We start from the raw sequence: 16,093 nt of genomic DNA, 5'->3' as shown, positions 1-16,093 counted from the left end.
ACTGAAAATCAATCAGAATCTTACCAGGCTTTCAGAAGAATGGTAAAAGAAGGCAGAAAATGAAAGAGGGAAAGGGGTTAGGCCATGAAAGATGAAACATTGACTTGGACTACTCATTGCACCATTTGACTCTGTACACAGTTTAGACCCATTACCAACCAGCTTCCAGAACTGAAACAAAAAAATGTTATTTCAACATGGCAAAAGCTGCCTCAGGCAGGCAAAGAAAATACCCGGCAGCGACATTTCACATCCTAGATTACCTTCTCTAAATCTTTTTCAATTGTTGTGTATCTTGCTTGAGGTGAACATACCAGCCTCAGACACAGCATTCAGGATGCAGATTCAGGTAAGTTATGGATGTATGGATAAGAGCACATAAGGATGTTTCCATGCCAAGTCATTCTTATTGTATCATTTGTTTCTTTGACTGCTATTAAGACCATGGGTTTTTATCACAATTCATTATAGCCCTGAGATTTCACCTCAGCTTGAAACAAGGCATTGGGTTTTTTTCGGATATATATATATATATAATTTTACAGTTACATACATTAAATCATTTAAAGTACCAAAGTGGTTTTGCAATGCTCCACACTTATATCTTCACTTTTCCCTGAGTAACTCAGCTAACCACTGTTCACTGTACAGTATTATTCCAAAACAGGTTCTCAGAATATACTAGATTTAGTTATGTTTCATTTTACATTTCAACTAATTCCAAACCATTTCTATAAAAAGGCATACAGAGTATATCTCATTTGGAATGCTTAAGCCAGTTTTTAAGTTTCTGCTCTACATGGGAGATTTTTATTAGCTTTGAGGAAGACACATCATATTATCAGGTTAAGTAGAAAAAGATTCAGTAGTTACTTTTCATTTCAAAGTTCTTTACAGTTTGTGCTAGATTCACCTAAATTAACAAGATGGGAAAAATCCAAAACCAAAGTTTCTTCTCATGTATAATACCAGAGATTTATCCTTTTTTCTTATCTTAAAGGAGGACCATTTTAGTTCATAACATGTGCAGAAGGCAACCACTGTATTTTGCTGTTCCTACATTTGCTCTGGTAAAATTCCTTCTTCTCTTTAATTATAACATAATCATATGTAACACACACGTGTTAATGGTAACATGATCACCAGCTTCACTGCATTCTTAAATACGCTGATAAATTAATCAGCTCTAAACTTGGAGTGTCTGTATTATCATTCTGAGAACAAGGTCAGACATATGACATGCCAAATAAATCAGTCAAGGTCAGGCTTAGATAAGCCTCTTCCTAATGTGATGATTAGAGCTTTTTCTGAACAACATCATTTGTTCAGCTAGCTTCTCTAAATACAGATGCAAATTTGAAGTGCTGTGCAGTTCGCAACTGCCCTCCTGAGCTGATACCATTTCAGTGGAATTAGAACAGTATGAGCTGCAATGTGCTAAACATTTTACCTGCAGCATTACATTCCAAAGCTATTTCCGAATTTTACTGGAACAGTGGCACTTCATCTGCAGTGACAGAGGTTAAAATAGTACAATCCTGGACTGTTGTGCTGTAGAGTCAGATAAAATAAGAGAAATTTTTCTATGACATTAAAACTGGAGTAGAATTCATACTAATCTCTGTTCTAGCACTTGCAGTTATGGAGAAATCTATTCTTAATCAGAAAGACATTATTTTTTAAATTTATTATTAAAATAAAGGTAATTATTATCCCACAGAGGTATGTCATGGAAGAACAAAACTTTTCGTGTTGTTAAATGGAAATAGTCTGGTCTGCCTCAACAAACAAGCAATGAAGTCAAGAATAGTGACAGCCATTTCAAGACCACCACAAGCAAAAGACATAACACAAAAATAAGTTTAAAAGGTAAACTGTAGCAAAGAAAAAGAATATCTTAAATGTTTGTGACTTTATTTCAAATTCTCTATTAAAAAAAGAAACTAGAAAACTGCAACAATAAAAACCCAACAAAAAAAACCAAACTAGCACCATGTTAGTGAGCATGAGAACAGAATCATGATGACAAACAGCTCTGCTCTTCTATCAGATAACCTCGAGTATGTTTCTAACATTATTTGCAAACAGATCTATGTGGCATTCACACAGACTAAATGCACTGCACATTACTTGCCAACCTATCTGACACCTCCAGCAGATGAAAATTCTGTTGATTTAACACTGGCATAAAAACTACTTCCTTTCTCCATGCTGAAACTTCCTTAACAGCCTACATCACAAAACACCTTTATTCATGGCACCAATCTGGATGATTTAGAAGCAACGTAAGAACAAACACTCTTGTACATAGAGGTCCTGATACAACCTGATCTATCAAACATCCATATCCACATTTTTTGTATGACAAACCACTATTACAGCATTTACACTCCTGTTCTGCTCATCAAATACAACAGAATGGCCCTTCCCACTAATCTTTGATGTAGGTTTCTTGTGCCCTGCCATCAGGTATGAATTTTTCCAGCTTGTATATTAAAAAAAAATTTAACAGGCCAAGTAGCTTCAATTGTTTATGTCTCCTCGGTATTTCAGATTAATTATCAACCAAATAATTAACAGTATATATAAGATCACAGCAGATCAGTCAGGAAACTTCCTGCAGAGAATGGTTATACTCTCCTGATAAATAATATGTCAAACTCAACAACAAATCTCAGCCAGCAGGCATAAAGATAAATATAAAGATAATGCTGTGCTTCAAGAAATCATTGAGTACAAATACCAGCAAAATTTAAAAAAACCCCAAAAACGAAAGAAAACACCTCCTTCCAATTAAACATGTTAAAAGTTTTACTTCTAATAAAAGCAAAAAATTCAGCTCAAATGGGAAGAGAACTGGTACTTAGACCAACATTAAACAAATAAATTTCACTTTTGTATGTCTTATTAAATTTACCATTAGATAGACTATGTCATGCAAGTAAATAAATGTTATTTATAAATATCTCTAAGCCACAGCAACCCAGTCATAGAGCCATTTCCCAGACTGTGTTATTGTTATGCCAAACAGACTACTCTTTCATTTCTTGTCAGTCGTAATTACAGCTCCATAATTGAAATACAGTAAATTACCATGCACTAACTTTGAAAGGATGGTTCATTGAGGTTGAGCTGTCACTACGATTACTGTGTAATAAAAAATGATAATTTAAATGTTCTACTTTTCTCTCAAAGAAAAAAAACTAATTCAGTTCATGCAGCTCAGACAAGTCAAATATCTTCATGATGATGTAAAACAAAGAGAAACAACACATTTAAGCAAAGATGAACAACCTCAAGTACAAGTCCTAGGCTGCATAAACAAACTAGCACTTATAAAATTTTCTAACCTCTGAAGAAGATTGCACATTTAAAACAAACCCTTAAAAGGATAAAATATTCTGTCAGAATTCAGTCATACAATACCTATTCAGCATCTTCCACATGGGCTCCTACTTTGCTCATAGAGCATATAAAGCTTCGGCAACTTCTTTCCAGCTTCAAGCTTAATTTTCCCTCAGTTCTGTGTTACAACCAGCAGGATAACTACAACCCACCTAAGACCAGTGCAGGTAACAGACATAAATTAGCATGGATATCTCTAAGCATAAAACTGAGCCTACAGTTCTGACATATTGGTGAAGCCTGGTTTGCCTGCAGAAATATTCTCAAACATTTGAGAAATAAAATGAGGGAATACAGAAAAGACACAAAAAGCTGTCACTGTAAAAAGAATGCTCAAAACTTTAAGAGAATTGTCCTCATACCAAAAAAATCTTTCAGTATGTTCCTACCTGCTGTTTCTATAAAGAAAATTTCACAAAGGACATCTTTTGGAAAACAATAATAAATACGCACCTCTGAAACTGTTCCTATTCTCCCTCTCACAAAGACTTCCTGCAGATGCTGGAAGAGGCAATTCCTTCAGTTCTGTTTTCTTCCTGTCTGACTCAAAACACCCAAATCCCTGCTGTTTTCTTGTGCTCACACTCCTTTGACTATTCAGTAAACAAGCATAAGTTCAATAAATGAAAAGGACACAAAATAAAACCCTGTACTGATATTGAGAACTTGAATAGGCAAGGTGGAACAATGCAGCCAGGGAACAGGATATGACACAAGAAGCTGAATGTAGGAACTGCAGAGAATGGCTAGAAATTCTCTCAACAGTATGACTGGCAAAGCACACTGGTGCTCTTCAAGGGCATCCTCAAGGTTTTGGTGACTCTCTTTAACCCAGGACAAGCAAATGGTTCTCTGCACTATACTCCCATCTATTCTCCCTCAAAGTTTGCAATAAAGCAAATGCAGTAAATAAGTGCTTGAAGAAAGGACCACAACTTCAGCTGTGACAAACAATTAAAACATGAGATGCGTATGAAAGAAAACGTAATCTCAGCAGCCGAGAACTGGCCTAAATCTTTGCCTATTTTGCTAAGAAAATAAGAGTATCTGAAAGCATCTGGTTTACAACACCTAAGAGAGGCAGAACCTTCCCCTGTAGAGGTAACTGTTACCACTTACATACCTCTGTTGCTTTCTCCAGGCTCTGGCGTAGATCCAGCAATTCTTTATCGTGTTGCTCTTTAAGTTTGTCCATCTCTGTGTCATGGCTGGATACCTCTTCCTTAAGTGCTCCTTTCAAAGCTGTGAGCTCTCTCTCTCTCTTTCTCAAAATCTCTTCTTGTTGATCTTTTGCTATCAATACTTCTTGCAGATCCTGCTTCATTTGCATCAGCTCCTAAAGCCCAAAATTAAACACAGCTGTGTGTCAAATAGCCACTGTCGATGTTCTGTTTATGTCTCACAGAAAGAAAGCACTTAAGCTCCCCAAGGACAACTTTGTTCCATATGACTGACATATTTCTTACAAATTTTACAGTAAGCTAAAAATTTGCTCAACTCTAATATTATTAGAAGTATAACACATAGCTGATATTTTATATAATAGGTCAACATATCTGATGCTGCAAAACTATCAAAATATTTTAATGGCGTATGTTATGCCATCTGCACATAATGCAGGAGTCAGTCCTATGCTGTGCTTTCACTAGCAATGAGATAGATAAGAACAAAGACAAAGCATTTCCCCCAGCTGCCAGAGAAACAAACTCAGTGATAGTTCTTTGCTTTCTTTTCTGCTGGAAAGAATAAATAAAGTTGCTTCTTCAAGTGCTGAAGACAAAACAAGTGCTTCCCAACCAAGTCCATGTCTTCACACCCTTCCTCCTCCCAACCAGGCTAACCCAGAAGTCATTTCCCCACTACAAATCTCTGGGAAGGAACTGGAGAGTCAGTGAATCTGAAGACTAAAGATGCATACAAAAACACAGAATAACAGAAACAATCAGAAATGTACAGCTTCAAGAATTCTCTGATTTGGTATTTCTCCAATTGTGAGTAATTGTACTTCCAAAGAGAATAATGCAGACTTCCCCTGCACTGAAGGAAGTTCAGAACATCTAAACCACTCCTGACACACATCACCTACTCTGCCATTAAAAGCCTACAATGGAAGGGATCCTACCATCATCCCAGGCAGCATCTTCCTCTGTTTAATTATCGGTATTAACTGAAACTTTTTCTAACACTTTCTTTAAATCTCTGGAGCTAAGGCTCTCATTTCTTACTCTATCTCCACACAACATACAAAAATTGATCACTATCACATTTACAGCAACATTCTGTAAGATGTGTTTTTGACTCTTCCCTCACTTCTCCATTCAGATTGAAGTCCTTCTTCAAAGATAATGTTTTTCAGTACTATCATCATCATTTGTGATATTCTCCTACTTTTGTTCACCTTTCAATTACAGTGCCTGAGATTTAAGGCAGTCATTCAAGAGTAATCAAATCTCACCCATACAAAACAAGGTAGTTATTCTACTCAGCAGATCTTGCATGCAAACATCTTTAATATTTCTGCACTGATACTCTTACACATCCTTATCAACAAATTTAATAAGCTGTGTTCTCTATTTCATCATCAGTATATTAGTATAACCAGGGTTACAGCCAATTTCTCTTTCATCCCAAGGTGACAGAAACTCTGTAATACTTTTGCTCCTCTCCAGACTCATCCCTTCTCTCCCTGGTCCGAGCAATACAAAGTAAATAATTTAGAGACTGCTTTGTTGAGTTCTTTTAATTTTTTGGGCTGAGTCTCATCTGGCTTTGATAATATATACATCTTTTTTAAACTGATCTTCCCTGCTCTGATCCCAACTCCTAATTGCTAAAACTGAGATTATTATCTGGTAATAGTGGATAACTCACCTGTCTGTCAGCCATTAAGATATCTGTTCTCCTGCTCCATAAAACAATGGTACTTACACTCTGTATTCCTTTTAGGGTTAATGTTGCTATCCTAACATGCTTTCTTAGGACGCCTAATAATGCTACATTGTTTTGGATTAATAGCAGAGGAAAAGCAAAGGCATGTATTTCTGTACCTTAGTCTCCACTTCTCATGCAATTTTTCTGATCCCCCTTCTGACAGTTCCTAACTTACCTCAATCAGAATCTCTTTCTCCCCTTCATCAGTGTGTTTGGCATTATCCAGTTCATCATGCATCTCAGAGAGCTGGTCTTGAAGATCTCTGATCTCAGTCTGGTGTTTTTCCTGCTCCATCTTCACTTGAAAAAGCCTCATCAGTAAAAATCAGACAGGAGTTTTTTAATTTGTGGAAATACTGGTTTGCTCATTCAAGTACTAAAAAGACACACACTCCCATGTTGCCCACAAGAGAATAGGATAAAATAAGGCAGAAAAATTAAATGTCAGAGGGGTAAAAATGAGAAATCTTCTAACTAGGTATTTAAGTGGGGAGTTGTATTTTATTTCAGACCTGGTACTTTAGTCATGTTTCCAACACTTCAAGGACTTGAACTATGTATTTTGACCGTGAAATATTAAAAACAATTTGCACTAAGAGGAAGATTATAAATTCAGCAATCTTTTCTTCCTTCCAGATATTCTAAAGACATGACTCTTTTAAATGGTAGAAACATTTCCTACAGTAACAAATGTCACTTGTCTGGTTCCATCAACATATTCTGGAGACACAGGTACTTATAATCTAAAAGGTTTATGAAAAGGTAAAATTTCAATGATAACTTTGCTAGAATTAACTCACTCCTCCAGGTTTTGCCTCAGTTCCTTCTCATTTTCTTCCAGCTGCTTTTTTAAGGCTTCCTTTTCACAAAGGCTTTGATCAAGCTGCAACTGAAGATCTTTCAGACTTGCTCGTGTAGCATCTCTCTCTTCTTTGGAATTTTGCTGATTCTGAATTTTGTACACCAAAAGTTAGGCAAAATAACAGACAGCAGCTACAGTTTGTCTCTCAGTCTATTTCTGTCTCACTGCAATCAACAGATTAACATTTACCTCAGCAGGTACCTAAGAAGTGCATTGTGCATGTGCTTAACACTTTTATTCACTGCTCCAAACTCCTTCTCAAACACTAAGAACAGATTTGTTACAAAGGTTAACAATGCTATCACCAACCACCCCTTAAATAAAAGTCTTCTGAAAAAGCACAGGTATATCTGGACTAAGAAGAATATGAAGCAAAACAGAATCAGCTGGAGGATCAGTTGTCACTTATTTTAAAAAGAGTATTTAAAATATTCAGAAGCTTTATAACAATAAAGCGCTGTACCCTAATTTCCAGTTCCAGTTTTTTCTCTAACTCTTCCACTTTCCTTTCAAGTTCTGCTTTTTGTTCCACCAATACTTTTACTTCAGCCGAAGAATCCGAAACCTACAATTAAATAGAGACATTTATTCCCACAAAGCCAAGATGTTCTTTGAGAACAGTTTCTTTTTTTCAATCTAAAGCAAAGCTACAAGCAAGACTAACAAAGCGTGGCATCAGCTGCCTGAGCTCACCGGGGATTTTTCACATGGGTCAGGCTAAGCTAAGATTTTCAAAGGAACCATGATTTGGTTTTCATAAAAATTCTTGGAAATTGCTCAAGGCATGTTGACAATAAAACAGAAAATATACAAATGTAAAGAAAAATTCAAATTAGGCAACATATGACTCAAATCATGTGTACTTTGGGCCAATTTTACTGAGATATCACTAATTATGCAAAATGGACATCAAAGCAAAGCATGCTCATATGTTAAGACAGGTTTTCAAACACATTTTTAGGTAATTTCCTAGGATGTATTTTGCAAATAAATAATGCTGTCATTAATAACAAAATCTACATGAGTCTCTCATGCTATGTTGGTCTCACAGCAATCAAAAGATTAACATTTATCTCTGCAAATAAATTTTATCTTTACCCAAGAAATTTTATGTGAGTGTGCCTAACATTTTTCTTCATTGCTCCAAACTCCTTCTCAAATACTGAGAGATTTCTTAAAAAGGTTAACTGTGCTGTGAGCAACTACATTTAAAATCTTCTGAAAAAGCACATGTATATCTAGATTAAGAAGAATATGAAGAAAAAAAAATTTCATTTTTACTAATTATACCCCAGGATAAAATAATAGACAATAAGCATTTAATCCTTCTCATGCCACCAAAATTAAGCTCTATTCCTGAGGGACCACATGAACAGCCTAGTAAAAGTCACTAAGGGGATTCTGATTCTTAAGGCCCTGTCTGAATACTGCATCACTTTGAAACAGGCCAACGCAAATTAACAATTCTTTACCTGTGTCTTTCCAGCAGCTCTTGACTTTAAAGTCTGAATTTTCTCAAAAACCAAGTTCACTTTCCTCTTTGTTGCATCGTCATTATCAGGACTTCTAAAGCAGACAGTACAAATAAGCAATGATACGATTGAAGTTACCATTTTGTTAACATCAAACCAAATTCAGACTCTCCAATCTAATAAAAATCTCCACAAAAACCCCCAAAATACTACAAACAAATCAGAAATTATCTTAACTGTGATTTGCTAAAATCTTCAAAGAGAGAAGTTAAAAATTTGTATTCCAAATGTTTTCTAAAAAGCCAACCAAACAAAAAAGAGCACTGAACTCTTGAAGTGCAAATCTCGTCTGTAAGATTGTGACTGTGGAAAGACAGATATTCAGCATGTCTATTACTCAGACATATTGAAATAAGAAGTAGTTAGTTCTAGGTTTTAGAAGTTCTGACTACTGCACCACAAAATAACACTTGAACAGGTCCCAGAACCTGCTATATCAGGAATTAAAAGAAATTTAAATGCATTGTGTATTTTTAATTAATTTAACCTTCCTTTACATTTCAATTAGTTATCAGTAGAAAATACCAAGACTTACAGGTGCACAGAGTATTAAAAGCACAGAGGGCTTCTGTCAAACCTTAGGAAATAACACTTCACTGTTGTGGTTTAAAAAACCCGAAGGCTTAAAGTTCCATGAGGTACTATTTGAATTCTCCAATAACCTCTATATTATACAAAGTTTAATTCCAGATGTATTTAAAAGACAAACCATATTCTGATTCACAAGTTTCAAGTGCATTTAATCATATCCTGTACAATACCTTATGTAAGTCCTGGTAGCCTGGGTATTTTGAGATCAGATAATGCCTTAGAGGACACAGCTGAGATACAGAATTGTGAAAGAGATATTTCATTTAATTATAGCTTTCACTTTACTGTTTCACATTTCAAATGTAATAGAAGACAAGTATTGAGAAAATGCAGTCTCTTATCCAAAAGTTACATATGTTTACTGACCCTTCCTTAAGGTAATTGTAAAGAATCTGCTTAGCAGTCTCTTCATTTGTTTGCTGTGCAAGATCTTGCTGGCCCTTTAGGAGATCAGGAGTTGCCTAAAAGATAAAGATAAAATGTCAAAAGATAAAAATCCTGTGAGAGTTGTAAATACAAACAGTATAATTGGAATTCTCCATTCTACCCTATTAATGAAAACTTTTATGTGCTATGGATGAACCTGAAGTTCTCAAAGATCCACTGGAGTTTTGCCTTACTGCAATAAGAAACCATACTCCACACCAAAAGAAAAAAGAAAACTACTTGATTTTGCATACATCTTTTCACATTCTATTTATGTATGCTTAAGAATCTTGATATCTTTGGCCTCACCATCTTCCTTTACCCACACAAAAATCAGTTGTTTTACAAATCAGGTTTTCTATACTTACAAAAACAACAAAAAATTATATTTACATTTCTCCAGAACAATCCCATCTGGAAGTATTTTATGATGGGAGTTTGTTCTAATGAAGACCAGAAAAATACACAATTAACAACAGGGCAGCTTTCATGTGCAAAGGATAGCTTAAAGAATGAACTCAAAATTACCTGTATATTAGGGACGGATGAACATGTTTTTACAGAAATCTTCTTGGCTCCTGATTCAGGCGTAATTGCAATTCGGTTTGGCAACAACAAAGTAGAAGTTACTGTCTTAACTTCCTCTCTCTTACTCTGTGCTGGGAGTGTAGCTGATCTACCCATCGAGCTCTCTGTATCTGTTCCATTCTGTTTATGGTGTTGCAAAGAGCTGAAACTGCTGCTCTGGGTGTCTTTATTGGGCATTTGCAGTTTTCCAATACTTCGAGCAGAAATCTTCGTCTCTTTGGAAGGTGACTTTTGATCTCTGGATAACTGCTTGTGAAGGCAAACTTTAGATGGTCTCAGCAAGTGCTCAGTTGACTTACCCAAGCTTTTACTGAATTCACCTAAATAATCTGAATTTACATCAAGTCCTAAAGACAAGGCACTATCAACACTTCTTGATCTTTTACGGTCATCTGGATGAATTCTGTTCCTTTTTCCTGACCTGCCTCTTCTGTGAGCATCAACTTTCTTATCAAACTTTTCAATTAGCTGATCTACTCCCGGAAGTGAACCAGTGTCAATATCACGACCAGTTCCCGGCAAGAACGGAATGTATCTCCTGTTTTCATGGCGGTTAACGTTGTCCGCGTAGATGGCATACTCTTGGTCATCCAGCAAAAACCTGTACAAGGAATTGGCAGAGGTGGGAGTGGCTGATGAGGACGAGGATCTTCGGGAGTCATTCAGTACTGGCCCAGTGGAATCTTGCCTGCGGAAGGGAAGAACATCTGGTCTGGGTTTCCTTGTCTCGGGATAAGCAGTGGGACTAACACAGGGGGATCCTCCTGCAGGTGAAAATGTCTCTGAAACACACACGTCACTGGGGCTGATCGTGCTACTGGGACAGTCCTGCAGCTGCTTATTTGGATCTTCTACCGACCTGTTGTGATGTATTTTTTTTGAATTTGCTTTGGTTGATTCAGCAAGGTATGTATTTGTTTTCTGTAGGGACACTACTTTAGATGAGGAAATCCAAGGCTTTGCTTCAGTTTTTTCATCTGCAAAAGACTTAGATTTACTGCATAGAGAAGACTGGTAATTATCCAAGTTCAAGTTATTTTTTTCAGGATCATATGGCTGCAAAAGTTCAGGATGTCTCTGAAAATTCAACAAATTTGAGGATTTTATAGTTTCATCTTTAAAATCTGGCATTCGACTTTCCTTTTCATGGACATTGGTTATCTGCAGTTTTTTAGGCATAGAGGGTTGCACATGCTGTGTTCCAACAAATTTTGTATGTTCACTGGTTTTGTCCTCCAACTTAAAAGCAGTATTGGAGTCCACAGCTGGCTTGTGTACAGTCTGAGGAATGACCTGCTGTTCTTTTCCAGGAGGAGGAGGATTTTCTGGCAAACATCCTTCCGTGTTGTTCAGTACTATGTAAGGATGTCCATCGATTCCTTGGACTCTAATGCTGACACCGTAAGACCCCGTCCTAGAATTTAGCGCATTTTTAGTTTTCTGAGTCTCTTCACTTGAAAGTTCAAGAGTGACTTCATAGTCCTGCTGCATGTGCTTAAAACCAGCAAAATATGGTTCCATGTCTATCAGAGGATTATATCTGAACAGGAAAAAAATTTAAAAATTCTCATTGTTTTAAGTAAGTTAGATTATTTCATTAATTACTTTATTCTACCATTCGATGTGACGATGAAGACTGACAGCAATAATGCAGGGAAATCAATATCCAAGCTCTATCAAGCCCAAAGCGAATAATACACTGTGATACAAAGACAAATGTCAGACTGACACATTCTGATCAATGTAATGTCATTTTAGGAATGTTACCTTCACAGAGTTTGTGCTCATTGCTTTGGAATCGAATTACTTTAAATATAAACAACTCTGGTACAATTTTTTGAGTCAAAGCATGACTTCTGGGTATTTCCACTACCTAGAAGTGGAAATTATTTGCTATCTCAGAGTTTAAAAATACAATTTTCAGAAAACAGAAGCAATGACTGGTAAAGTTTTAAATAGGTGAACGACTGTCATTCTACTATGAAACCAGTTCCTATCTCCTATCTTGAAGTCATTACAACATCACATATAAATTAATCAGGATGTAAGAAGACTGTACCTTTCACAAACCAGTGATCATTTTAAAGCCAGAATTTAGTATCAGCCATTTAACATTTAAACATAAGCCCAGGAAAGCAAAACACAACCAGGCAGTTTAAGGTTTTATGAGTTTCAGGTAACTAAAGCACTGCAAGGAAGCTCAACATCCTCATTCCTTTGAGTTGTGGTTTTTACGTACTTGGGTTTCAACATTTGTTTCTAATGACATCTTAAAATAAACTTTTTCATTTATTATCTCATTGTCATCCCTAAGAATAACTTTCCTACAGATTAATTTAACAAATCTCCCAAATGCAAGCTTGTTCAAAAAAACTCCAATTGCTATTTTAAAACAAGATACTTGCTGAGCAACAAAAATGGAAAAATACTGCTCATATTTCCAAGGCTGACAGTGCCTTTTTCAGATCCAACAGGAACGCTAACTCCAGCCTATATGTGCCAAAACTCTTTCAATCTAGACAACAATAAATTCACCCCTACCTGTGTTTTTAATGTTAAATGCCATTCTTTCTTTCTCTAACAGCTGGGTTTGCAGGCAGGTTTACTTTAGTCTGTTGCAGATTATGAGCCCACTGTCTAAAGGCAGAGGCAGTGCAGTGACAGTACAAGTGTGTCTATAAAAGAATGGAACACGGGACTGTGAGTCTGATACAAAACCTGGAGGGAATAAACTTTTGAACTGAGCTGGGGAGTTGAGTCATCACTGCAGCCTGACAAACCCAAGATCACTGAGCGATGGTAATCAGCAAGAGGAAACCAAAACAACAGGATGTCTCATGGACAAACAACCCTCTGCAGCCAGTTTCACTCTCCTGTCTACCTCAGCATGAACCACCTCCCTCAGACACTCCAGTCAAGAGCAGAGTTCTCATTTTTTCCTGACAGCAAATGAAAAAGTTTGGCTCAATGTTCACAGTACATTAATTTCTAGCTAATTCTTCCTCCTAGCAGGAAAGCTCCCCTCAAAAATCCCTTCCTCTCTAAAAACCAACTCCAGCTCCTCCTCAGCAGCAGGGTTATAAATTGAAGTCTCACATGGCACATTCACATGTGAGGCTTTGAGAGAGACCCCTGATTTACACACAGTTGGTAGCACTCATCTGTAATGGAGGAGTGTGTGAACATCTTTACTAAAAGCTCTCCACTCAACAATCCCAGCCAGATTAGAAATGCCACTAAGACAAACTAAGGAGTAATATGGAACTGCACATTGCATCTTCAAGCTGTATTAGCAAATCTACAAAAAGAGTAAAGTTTATCTGAATTTTTCAACAATGGCAACAATTAAAAAAATATAAAAAGAAGTCAATAAAAATAAACCTAAAAGCCAAAGAATAAAAAGGATTTATATCAATCAGCATAAGGAACAAAAGCAATACATAGCAATACAATATGTCTGCTTGGGGGTGACTGCAAAAGTAGTGCTTTCAAACTTTTTGCTAAGTTGCTAAAAATATTAAATAACCAGAAAAAAACCCCAAACAACCCACATCCCCTCAAAAATAACCAAAGAACACCAACTCCCCTACTATATAGGGGAAATAATATTTAGGTTAATAATCTACCTTAAATTAATATGTTTGTCTCTAAAACCATAAAGAAGTACATGTATTTATCTTGTTCACATGCATTGTACTAACAAAACTCTCAATTTTACTGTACAAAAGGATAAAACCTTGTAGAAATAAAAGAGCTAAACAAACAAAATTTTTAAATAACACATTTTATCTTTCTGGAACTGTGAAAAAAAGATTACATTTATAAATTCCCATGGCATCAACAAGAAAAGACAGATGACCCTACTATTCAAATATTTGAAGGTTTTACATAGAATTTCTATTTTATAGGATGTCAAGCTGCATTGTGTAATACTCACATAAACTACATAATATCAAATAGTTGTTTTACAACACGCAATAAAATGGTTTTGCAATTTTGTAAGCATTTTTAAATTAAAGAAAAAGCACTACTGGCTTTCATCACACACAGCCTTTCTGAGGAAATCCTGAAACTATGTTAATTGATTAATTACAGTTACAGTCATTCTCCTGCACACACATTGTACAGTCACATCTCAGGCTCTGGCAGGGTTACAGCAACAGAGGAGGATAAGAGGGCTGAAGCTGCTCCTCTCCCATCTGTCTGCCCCACTCCTCTGACAGATGTCACCATGTCACAAATGAGAACATCTGAAACCTCTGCTGGCTCAGTACACACCTCAGCCCTGGAAAACTGCAGATTGGCACACTGGGGTAAATGAAATCAGCTTGTGCTCCACGCTGTGACCGACTGAGATCCTGACATCTGATCCAGAGCAGGAGCTGACAGCTGGGGGCCCTGACAGCTACAACTGCCCGCTTTTAATCTCCTCTAAGGCTGCTGAAGCCCTCAAATGTTATGACAAAACAGTCTGTTTGCTCTTCAGCTTATGAAAAGAGGTTAGATAGTTCACTGGCAGCTGGGAAGGCAATTTCCCTGTTTATGCAGCTCTTTGTTATATATTTGTAGTTACTTAAAAAAATAAAGAAGATTTGTTTTTAAATAGAGAATGATATAAATCCTAATTCCAGGTTTTCTACTAAAGTAATTCTTTAAATTTCAAACAATACTGTCTTGCTGGTAATTTTATTTGCTATGTCAGAGTTTAAAAATACAACTCTCAGAAACCAGAAGCAATGACTCTGAAGTTTTAAATAGGTGAACAACTGCCACTCTATTATGAAACCAGCTCCTATCTCCTATCTTGAAGCATCATTACAACATCACATACAAGTTAATCAGGACATAAGAAAAGACTAGCTCAATAAATTATTTTCTTTTGAAAACATTCCACTTGCTAAGACAGATAATATAGTCAAGGACACACAGTCACCAGCATCTGGCTATCAGGTCAGCAAGTAAGGTACCACACAATGATAGGATCACCTATTTTGTCAGCAGCATGGCCTTGGACTGCTTGAGGTAAGCAGAAAATTTCAAACTGAATTTGTGTTTTAACTTCATTGGCAGGGATAGTAACCTTTAAAAACTTCTGTGAGCAAATAAACAAACTGGCACTCAAAGCTGCTCAAGCCTTTCAGTTTTGAGATTTCTTCCTAAAGTAAGGTGTCATAAAGGTGCTTAAACACTCATTTTAAAAATTACTTCAGTGGCTGTGGAAGTCCCACATTTTATCATTCCTCAGAAATGGTTCCATTTTTCTGAACAACTTCTTTTTGCCAAAAACAGAAACTATGACATTTTTTGTTTACAAAGAGAACTTGTCAGCAGAGTTTTTCATACCTGAAAATCCAATACTCTGCATGTTCTTCTCTAGCACTTTGTTGTTCAGTGGTGATATGATACTCTACAAAGAACCAAAGGATACGAACACTGAAGGTTTAACAGGTCAAAAACTTTTTTTTAATTCCTTAAAAACATTTTCTTTCACAGCTACTTTATAGCTAGCTAACAGGAGCTATGTGAGACCTGCTCACAATAAAGGAAACCTCTGTCATGGGGAACCCTGGCTGCTCTCCCTGCAAACACGGGCAGAAAAAGAGTTCTTTTGAGAAACATCCTCCTGTGCCAGACATGTCTCTCCCCTTCTTAACATTACAGCACCACAAAGGCATGGAATTGTCTCCACCACCCATTTCAGTTCTTGAGCCAAATCTACAAGGCAGATTTATTCAGAAAAATTGCTTTCCCAATCCTG

General features: G+C 36.5%; 1 protein-coding gene across 4 annotated transcripts in view; it reads right to left on the bottom strand.

Moving 5' to 3' along the window:
- CGNL1 (cingulin like 1) overlaps positions 1-15,710 on the bottom strand; it is a 44,234-nt gene extending 28,524 nt beyond the window's left edge. For 2 of the 4 annotated variants that reach the window (XM_014306513.2, XM_031055963.1), the window contains exons 1-8: positions 12,877-12,939; positions 10,276-11,875; positions 9,688-9,782; positions 8,671-8,764; positions 7,662-7,763; positions 7,137-7,285; positions 6,512-6,647; positions 4,529-4,741 (exon numbers count right to left, since the gene is read on the bottom strand). In XM_014306513.2, coding sequence (XP_014161988.1) covers positions 4,529-4,741; positions 6,512-6,647; positions 7,137-7,285; positions 7,662-7,763; positions 8,671-8,764; positions 9,688-9,782; positions 10,276-11,856 — 2,370 coding nt within the window. In that variant the 5' untranslated portion in view covers positions 11,857-11,875; positions 12,877-12,939. Of the gene's footprint in view, positions 1-4,528; positions 4,742-6,511; positions 6,648-7,136; positions 7,286-7,661; positions 7,764-8,670; positions 8,765-9,687; positions 9,783-10,275; positions 11,876-12,876; positions 12,940-15,678 lie in introns of those variants that run through there. The other 2 variants (XR_004081611.1, XM_031055962.1) reach the window with 2 other exon arrangements.
- Positions 15,711-16,093: the final 383 nt, after the last annotated feature.

Source organism: Geospiza fortis, unplaced genomic scaffold, assembly GCF_000277835.1.
Source record: "Geospiza fortis unplaced genomic scaffold, GeoFor_1.0 scaffold171, whole genome shotgun sequence".
NCBI lineage: Eukaryota > Metazoa > Chordata > Aves > Passeriformes > Thraupidae > Geospiza > Geospiza fortis.
This window is presented reverse-complemented; position numbering and strand designations above follow the sequence as displayed.